The sequence below is a fragment of the Tamandua tetradactyla genome, chromosome 9 (genome assembly GCF_023851605.1).
Source record: "Tamandua tetradactyla isolate mTamTet1 chromosome 9, mTamTet1.pri, whole genome shotgun sequence".
NCBI classification, from domain to species: domain Eukaryota; kingdom Metazoa; phylum Chordata; class Mammalia; order Pilosa; family Myrmecophagidae; genus Tamandua; species Tamandua tetradactyla.
Genome location: NC_135335.1, coordinates 31854202 through 31864632, shown reverse-complemented (window position 1 = coordinate 31864632; position 10431 = coordinate 31854202). Strand labels below are relative to the sequence as shown.

At 39.4% G+C, this 10431-nt stretch overlaps 1 protein-coding gene across 2 annotated transcripts in view; it reads right to left on the bottom strand.

Annotated features, from left to right (window-relative positions):
• Positions 1–238: 238 nt before the first annotated feature.
• RAB7A (RAB7A, member RAS oncogene family) overlaps positions 239–10431 on the bottom strand; it is a 132630-nt gene continuing 122437 nt past the window's right edge. For both annotated transcript variants that reach the window (XM_077116362.1, XM_077116361.1), the window contains one exon: positions 239–1673. In XM_077116362.1, the coding sequence (XP_076972477.1) occupies positions 1578–1673 (96 nt within the window). In that variant the 3' untranslated portion in view covers positions 239–1577. The remainder of the gene's footprint in view (positions 1674–10431) is intronic.

Here is a 10431-nt window from a genome sequence, read left to right as displayed (position 1 = left end):
GTGACTGTACTTTCTCCACTCAGGAAACTCTCCTAGGCCCCCCCCCCAAAAGTACTGTGATTAAAAATAAACAAACAAGTATGAAGACAGGTATGCAGGGTTGGGAGTAAGAAGGCCTTTCTGCCCATGTATGAAGGCTCTTTTGCTTGATAAAACTTTGGCTGTGACTAGCTAAAGTGGACTCAACTGAGCCAAGGGGAGGGAAGATGGAAAAATGACAGGGCAAAGGCAGATGATCTTTGTTCTTGTTAAATTTTATTGGCATCACGTTCATCTCCTTACAGAAGAACTTGGCCCACACCCTAGAATGTAGACCTTTGGAAAAAAGGGGAAGTGCTTCATTAAGCAAGCTACCAATGCAGGGGCCAACCTTATGGAGGAAGAACTGCCAGGTTCCATACCAAAGAAAAAGGTTAATTAATGGTGGGCAATACTGGGTAGGTAGAGGGATACGATAACCTAAGGATACGATAACCCCGAAAGGCGCGCCTTCTAGAACAAAGGTAAAATCACTAGGACAGATCTGTTGGGATTTTCCTTTCCCTCTTAAGAGTAGGATACTGATCTAATAGGGAGTTCTGAAGTGTGGAGCAGGGGGCAGGGGAAAAAAGGAAACAAGAATTTTAATTTCTGAAACAGCTATTTATCTATTGCACGTACCACTGTATTATGCAAATCAACCTTTTGGAAAATTTAGACACGGAAGGGAGATACACACTTTCCCTCCCGGAGAGATGAAAAGCTTTTTGGCTCTTAAGTCTTTGATAAAAGGTGTACATAATTCTCGTCTACTGTACAGAATACTGCCTCCAGCTGGATTTTTGAATTCTGAGTTGCTAACACTCTGCAATCCAGACAGGGTTCAAACCTCCATCTTACGCACCTGCATTACAGGACTTAAACACATAATCCAAGAATTTCTTACACTAATTTATACATTTTTAATTGGTTGCATATATTAACATGTACTATAAGATTCTTTTCTAAGAAGCATTACATAATAAATGGATACTGTAAAAAGATCTGATTAGTTAAAAGTAACAAGCATTAACAGATACATACAAAACTCAGCCTGATCAGACTGGGTGTGAGCCTGTAATGAAACATGGGGCACCAGCCTTCCCAAGTTGTAGCCTTCACAAGGAGGGGAGGGGTGAGGTGGGGTAAAAAGACCACAAGACCATTAAAAAAATCAAATAACTAATTAGACGCAGATTAACTGTAAACAGTCTCTCTCTCCAGTAGACAAAAAGAATAAGCTTCCAATGCTGACTCCACACCAGAACGATTTCCACAGCCGGCCTGTCCTGCTGCCATATCCAAGGGCTGATGTGGAAGGTGGACGGGCAGACCCTGCAGGAGCTGTGTCACAGGCATGGGATCGAATCTGTCTGCTTCTATCAGATCTCTGTGTGTTCTGTGTATGGGGGTGAATGTGTTTGGTGGGGTTTCTTTTGGCAGCTGGATATGAGAGATCAATTTATGTTTTGCTTGGAAGAGGAGAGGGGGCTTGTGTTTGAAGGCCTATGTGTGTTCTTGGTTTGTGAAGGACTCTGTGCTCTACTCCCATTGCCCCTTCAGCAACTGCAGCTTTCTGCTGAGGCCTTGGCCCGGTCATTCTTGTCCAGTTTGATGGGTTCAGGAAATTCGTTGTAGAGCTCCACCTCCGTTTCCTGGACAGGAAGAGAAAATGTGGTTACTCTGGGTGCGAGAGCATAGGGGAATTCAGTTCTCAACTCTGGCCTCTACCAGCAGAGGTGTGCTTCTGCTTGGATACAATGGGGAGAGAGCTGAAGACAGAACCAGAAGTAAAGGGATGTTACGACAGGAGATGCTCAATTAGAAGGATGAGCAAGATGAAGATAGGTTTCTGAAAACTTTCAGGTCAACGTAAAAAGAAAACTTCAGCCAGAAAGAGCAGCTTTCAATACTGAGAAGTCAGACAAAAGGCGATTTATATTCTCTCTCAGATTATAATCTGGTGGCTCTGGGGCCACACCTAGCTCACAAATGTTTTTTGTATGGCTTACAGAGCTACCAACACTTAACAAAATATTACATGTAAACATGGTCTAGATTTTAGTCTCTTTCAAAGATTTGGCAACATTCCCACGAGGCAAGAATGGGCTAAAGATGAATGCCAGCTGCTGTTTTAGTTACAGAGTCTTTCTCCAGTTTCCTACTTTTCCCTCATTTTTCAGGATCTATGATTTATTTCCTATTTCTTTCAAAGGTTTAGGAGAGCTGTGTCTCTCAAATGCTGCTTGCCTAGAAACATAGCTGTAGGCAACCAACAAGGATAAATTTTACTACCATCTGTGGTGAGAGATCAGAGTAAATTATGGTTATTTTGGTGGGATTTTTGCTTAACATATGTCCTATGAGGCACTTTCTACTTCCTGGGGCAGGAAAACAATTTGTAGCTGGAACACTGAGCAGCTATGTGGCAGAAGCTGTTCTGACTTTGGAGATAAAGCAGGTTATATTTCAATTAATTAGAAAGTTCTCCAGGAAAAATTATTCCATTCACAAATACATACAAATTCTTAGGATTACACTTTTTTAAAAGAAGCTAATGTAGGTAGTAGAGAAGCTTAGCCTACCTATAGGTATGCCTAAGAGTTACTTCTGGAGGTACGCTTTTGTTGCTCAGATGTGGCCTCAGTCTCTCTAAGCCCAACTCTGTAAGTGAAATCATTGCCCTCCCCCTCCATGTAGGATATGACATCCAGGGATGGAAGTTTCCCTGGCGATGTGAAGATGACTCCAGCCCTGGCACCATGGGATCAACAATTCTATCTTGACCAGAGTGGAAAAGAAGCGTAACTAATAGGTAGCAGTGGCACAGAGAGTTCAAATAGAGTCGAGAGGCTGCCCTGGAGGATGCTCTATGCAAGCTTCAGTTAGACATTGCTTACCTATCATAACCTGCCAACCCCCCTCCAGGACCATTCCACCCAGTCCTAAAGAATACCTAAGGCAATATATAAGATTCCTCAAGGGTTCCCTGCACTAGTGTAACTCCAAAAGCCTATAAACTCCAGATGGGTCATGAAACCTAGAGGGCCCAGCATCTCCAGAGCATCAGAAAATTCCATCTCCCTACCTCATACTGGTGACAGACCCTTCCAAAATGAGAAAGTTGGAATGGCCATGGCTAAAACACCCCTAAAGAGAGGGACAGAAAGATCAAAGGTGATGGTGGAGTTATACAGAGAAGACAGGATTTAACAAATGAATATGACTGCTGAATCATTAAACTGATAAAGCTTTAGTCTCCAATATCTTAGAGTAGCTAGAAGTAAAAACCTAAAATTGTGGAACTGTAACCCATGTCAAACTCTGAAATGTGTTCTACAACTAACTGTGGTGCTGTGCTTTGAAATTAATTGTTTTTTCATATACATGTTATTTTTCACAAAAAAGAAAAAAAGTTGATTGTGGTGATAAAAAAATATTTAAGCCTTCTAGCCTCTTATATTCTGGAGCAGCTAGAAGGAAAAATCTGAGGATCATATGGTAGCCCATGACAAATTCTGGTATCTGTCCTGTAACTACCTGTTGAAGAGTGCTTTGAAAACTATTGCTTTTTTATTTCTTTGCTTTGTATATATGTTATACTATACAATTAAAAAGTAAAAAAAAAAAGGCTTTAGATATAATTCATATGCCATAAAATGTATAATTCAATGTTTTTTACTATATTCAAAAACTTCTGTAGCCATCACCGCTATCTAATTTCAGAACATCTTCATCACCCCAAGAAGAAACCCTGACTTATTTTACTTAACACAATGTCCTCAAAGTCCACCTACATTATTATTATTAACAATGCAAAGTGTTAATAATAGGGTGGTATATGGGAATCCTGTACTTTATTCATGATTGTTTCGTAAATCCACAACTCGTCTCTTAAAAAGAAAAAAAGGTATGGAAAATTATAGATTTCTACTGAAGGAATATAAAGCAAGACTTAAAATACAGAAAGATAAAATGCACGTTCAATTACAATCTCAACAGGGTTTTATTTTGGTAGGGCAGGGTGAGGGAAGAGATGTAATTGGAGTGAAATTCTTAATCGAAAAGGAAAATGCCCCCAAATACCCAAGGAAAGCAAACAAACAAACAAACAACAACAACAAAAAAAACCCTCACAAAAAAGACTAATTAGAGAAGGCCTGCCTTATCAGAGGCCAGTAAATAATACGAAGCCAGTAAAACCAGGATGGTACGAGCACAGGAACCAAAACATCATTGGAACAGATTGGAGAAACCAGAGTTAGACTGTTATACATATGAAAATTTAATACGACAAAGGTATTATTTCAGTTAGTAAGAGAAATGGTTTATTTAACAACTGGCTTTTAATATTTGAAACTGCCTATCCCTCTGGAAGAAAGAATTAGGTCCTTACTTCCTGTCGTAAGCAAAAATGAACCCTAGCTGGATTACAGACAATAGCACAATCTAGACATAGGAAACCTAAAAATTAAAAATGACAACACTGAAAAACTGCTTTCATACTATGACCAAAGGATATCAAAAGATGACAGGATAAACCTTTATACACCTATAGTCAACCGATTTTTGACAAGGGAGCAGAGTCTACTCAGTAGGGAAAGACTAGCCTCTTCAACAAATGGTGGTGAGAAAAGTGAATACACATACAAAAGAATGAAATGTGGGGCTTCACCTCACCCATATACAAACATTAATTCAAAATGGATCAAAGACTTAAGTATGAGAGCTAAAACTATAAAACTCCAGAACATAAGGAAACATCTTTAGGACCTTGTATAAGACTTTGCACCAAAAGCACAACCAACAAAAGAAAAGCTAGATAAATGGGACTTGATAAAAATTTAAACTTTTGTGCACCAAAGCACTTTATGAAGAAAGTAAAAAAATAATCTAAAGAATAGGAGAAAATATTTGGAAATCACTTATCTGATAATGGGTTAATATCTAAAATATATAAAGAACTAACAACAACAAAAAACCACACAATCTGATTTTAAAAATGGGTAAACGACCGGAACAGACATTTCTACAAATATATACAAATGGCCAATAACACATGAAAAGATGTTCAACATCAGTAGCTAACAGCAAAAATATAAATCAAAACCACAATCAGATACCAGTTCACATGCACCAGAATGGCTACAATTAAGAAAATGGAAAATAACAAGTGTTGTAGAGGATATTGGGAAATAGGAACTTTCATATATTGCTGGTGGGAATGAAAAATGGTACAGCTACTGTGGAAAATAGTTCAGAGATTCCTTAGAAAGTTAAGCATAGAATAACCATATGATCCAGCAACCCTACTTCTAGGTATATAACCCAAAAAACCCTGAAAGTAGGAACTTAAATGGCATTATTCACAATTGCCAAAAAATAGATGCAACTCAAGTGTCCATCAACTGATGAATGGATTAACAAACTGCGGTATGTACATACAATGATCACACATTATTTGGCCATAAAAAGAATGAAGTTCTGATACATGTGACAACATGGATGAAAGTTAAAGATATCATGTTGAGTGAAATAGGTTACACACAAAAAGGACAAATATGGTATGATCTCACTGATATAAAATAAGTAGAATATGCAAATTCATAAAGTCAGAAACTACAACATAGGTTACCAGGGGCTGGGTATGGGGGCAGGCAAATGTGAAGCTAATGGTTAGTTGGTTCAGGGCTTATGTTCATGGTGACGGGGAAGCTGTGGCAATGGACGATGGTGATGGAAGCACAACTTCGTGAATGTAAGCAATACCATGGAAATGAGTATTTGAGAGTGGATAAAATGGGAAACTTTAGATTGTATAAAGATAATCAGGAAAAAAAAACCTCACAGAATGGTATGAATCAAAAGTGAACCCCAATGTAAACTATGGGCTACAGTTAACAGTACAGTTATAATAATAAAGGTGCATCATTTGCAACAAAGGTAACATACTAATGTTAATGTTATTATCAGGGAAAACTGTACATGTGAGGGGGGCTGGTATATGGGTACTGTTATTTTCTACATGATTTTTTCTGTAAACCCACAATTCCTCTAATTAAAAAAAATAAACTTAAGTGATTACCCAACTTGTATTTAAGCAGCAAACCATTTCTTTTTTTAATCTTTTTATTGTAAACCATAACAAACATACAAAAATTCTTGACACACAAACATTCTATACATGGTGTACAATCAATGGCTCACAATATCACATAGTTGTGTAGTTATCATCATGATCATTTTTTTTTTAATTTGCATCTCTACAGAAAAAGAAATAAGAGAAAATCATACATACCATACCTCTTACTCGTACCTCTCACTGACCACTGGTATTTCAATCTACGCCATTTACTTTAACCTTTGTTCCCATTATATAATTTTTTACCCATGTTTTTTACTCACCTGTCCATATCACAGTTAAAAGGAGCATCAGATATTAGGTTTTCACAATCACACAATCACATTGTAAAAGCTATATCATTATACAGTCATCTTCAAGAAACATGGCTACTGGAACACAGCTCTACAGTTTCAGCTACTTCCCTCTAGCCACTCTAATACACCATAAACTAAAAAGGGTTAGTTATAGAATATGTTAAGAATAACCTCCAGGATAACCTCTCAACTCTGTTTAAAACCTCTCAGCCACTGACGCTTTATTCTGTCTCATTTCTCTCTTCCCCTGCAAAACATTTCTTGAAATAAACTCTTACATAGAACCCAAATGAGTAAATTAAAAAAAACTAAAAAGACAACAGAATTGGGAAAAACACTTCTAACACAAGCAGGTTTGTTTCAATTTACAAAGATCTCTTAGCAGCAGAGGAAATAAAAATGACTATGCCCATGGAAACTGGGCAGGAGGGTTCAGAGGGCCAGCAGCCAGGAAGGGGGCCTTTACAGACCCAAAGGCTGGAAGCATACCAGCATTACAGCTGAAACCCATTGCTTGCTGGTATGGACGCAGTGGGAAGAAAACTCACAGGGCTTTGGGAGGTGGGGAGGGGATTACTGCAGCATTTCTGTCCTTGGGGAAAGTGACCTGGCATCAGCTCTTACACTCCTTTCAATCTTACCTGGTGGGGTGGGTAGCACCTATAAATAAAGACACTATTATAAGACTACAAGGACAAGAACTCCAAGAATATGGTCAATAGGGAATGGCTGGAAAAAAGTCCTCCTGTTTGAATTTAGATTCTCATGAATTTCAGGAAAACACACTAGGTAAAATCAGGTATGACAGTGGGTTAAAAATGGGGAAAGAGTTCCGGAGAAGATGGTGGCTTAGTAAGATGCGCGGGTCTTAGTTCCTCCTCCAGAACAGCTACGTAAGAAATAGAAACGGTACAGAACAGCTCCCGGAGCCACGACAGAGACCAAAAAGACAGCGTACCCCATTCTGGAATGGCTGAACCGGCTGGGAGAATCTGCAGCGGTGAGATCACCGAGGGGCGCATGCTTACCCGGGTTGGGGCGGCTGGCGGCCGGAGTCCCTCCCCCACTCCTTCACGGGCCGGCTGGGAGAATTGGACAGGCGGTTTCCTCAAGCCGCGGCAGCTGGCGCTCCCCCCCACGCGCGGCCCCCCAGACTGGCTGGGAGAATTGGATCGGAGGTCCCCCAAGCCGCGGAGACCGGCGACCGGGGTCCCTTCCACACACGTGGCTTCCTGGTACGGCTGGGAACGTTGGATAGGCACTCCCCCAAGCCGCGGTGGCCGGCGCCCCCCCGCCAAGTTTGGCGTCCCGGGCCGGTTGGGAGATTCGGATCGGCACTCCCCCAAGCTGCTTCGGCTGGCGACCCTCCCCCACAGCGAGAGTTTTCCAAAGTTAAAGGAGCCACAGCATCTTTTACTGGTGGGACCCGCAGACAGACGAACGCCACGAGTGCCACCTACTGGGCAGCATAAGAAAAACAGAGCCCAGAGATATCACAAAAAAAATTTTCAACCTGCTGGGTCTCACACCCAGGGAAATCTGATCAAATGCCCAGATGCCAGCAGAAAATAACGGATCACGCTCGGAAAATTGAAGATATGGCCCAGTCAAAGGAACAAACCAATAGTTCAAATGAGATACAGGAGCTGAGACAACTAATGCTGAATATATGAACAGAAATGGAAAAACTCTTCAAAAACCAAATCAATAAATTGAGGGAGGACATGAAGAAGACATGGGCTGAACAAAAAGAAGAAACAGAAAAAATCTGAAAAAACAAATCACAGAACTTATGGGAGTGAAGGACAAAGTAGAAAAAATGGAAAAAACAATGGATACCTACAATGATAGATTTAAAGACACAGAGCCTAGAATTAGTGAACTGGAGGATGGAACATCTGAATTCCAAAAAGAAACAGAAACTATAGGGAAAAGAATGGAAAAATCTGAGCAGGGGATCAGGGAACTGAATGACAATATGAAGCGCACAAATATACGTATTGTGGGTGTCCCAGAAGGAGAAGAGAAGGGAAAAGGAGGAGAAAAACTAATGGAAGAAATTATCACGGAAAATTTCCCAACTCTTATGAAAGACCTAAAATTACAGATCCAAGAAGTGCAGCGCACCCCAAAGAGAACAGACCCAAATAGGTGTTCTCCAAGACATTTATTAGTTAGAATGTCAGAGGTCAAAGAGAAAGAGAGGATCTTGAAAGCAGCAAGAGAAAAACAATCCATCACATACAAGGGAAACCCAGTAAGACTATGTGTAGATTTCTCAGCAGAAACCATGGAAGCTAGAAGACAGTGGGATGATATATTTAAATTACTAAAAGAGAAAAACTGCCAACCAAGACTTCTATATCCAGCAAAATTGTCCTTCAAAAATGAGGAAGAAACTAAAACATTTTCAGACAAAAAGTCACTGAGAGAATTTGTGACCAAGAGACCAGCTCTGCAAGAAATACTAAAGGGAGCACTAGAGTCAGATACGAAAAGACAGGAGAGGTATGGAGAAGAGTGTAGAAAGAAGGAAAATCAGATATGATATATATAATACAAAAGGCAAAATGGTAGAGGAAAATATTATCCAAACAGTAATAACACTAAATGTTAATGGACTGAATTCCCCAATCAAAAGACATAGACTGGCAGAACGGATTAAAAAACAGGATCCTTCTATATGCTGTCTAAAGGAAACACATCTCAGACCCAAAGATAAACATAGGTTGAAAGTGAAAGGTTGGGAAAAGATATTTCATGCAAATAACAACCAGAAAAGAGCAGGAGTGGCTATACTAATATCCAACAAATTACACTTCAAATGTAAAACAGTTAAAAGAGACAAAGAAGGACACTACCTACTAATAAAAGGAACAATTAAACAAGAAGACATAACAATCATAAATATTTATGCACCGAACCAGAATGCTCCAAAATACGTGAGGAATACACTGCAAACACTGAAAAGGGAAATAGACACATAAACCGTAACAGTTGGAGATTTCAATTAACCACTCTCATCAATGGACAGAACATCTAGACAGAGGATTAATAAAGAAATAGAGAATTTGAATATTACAATAAATGAGCTAGACTTAACAGACATTTATAGGACATTACATCCCACAACAGCAGGATACACCTTTTTCTCAAGTGCTCATGGATCATTCTCAAGGATAGACCATATGCTGGGTCACAAAGCAAGTCTTAACAAATTTAAAAAGACTGAAATCATACACAACACTTTCTCGGATCATAAAGGAATGAAGCTGGAAATCAATAATAGGCGGAATGCTAGAAAATTCACAAATACGTGGAGGCTCAACAACACACTCTTAAACAACGAGTGGGTCAAGGAAGAAATTGCAAGAGAAATTAGTAAATATCTCGAGGCGAATGAAAACGAAAGCACAACATATCAAAGCCTATGGGACGCAGCAAAGGCAGTGCTAAGAGGGAAATTTACTGCCCTAAATGCCTATATCAGAAAAGAAGAAAAGGCAAAAATTCAGGAATTAACTGTCCACTTGGAAGAACTGGAGAAAGAACAGCAAACTAACCCCAAAGCAAGCAAAAGGAAAGAAATAACAAAGATTAGAGCAGAAATAAATGAAATTGAAAACATGAAAACAATAAAGAAAATCAATAAGACCAGAAGTTGGTTCTATGAGAAAATCAATAAGATTGATGGGCCCTTAGCAAGATTGACAAAAAGAAGAAGAGAGAGGATGCAAATAAAGAAGATCAGAAATGGAAGAGGAGACATAACTACTGACCTCATAGAAATAAAGGAGGTAATAACAGGATACTATGAGCAACTTCATGCTAATAAGTACAACAATTTAGATGAAATGGACGGGTTCCTGGAAAGACATGAACAACCAACTTTGACTCAAGAAGAAATAGATGACCTCAACAAACCAATCACAAGTAAAGAAATTGAATCAGTCATTCAAAAGCTTCCTAAAAAGA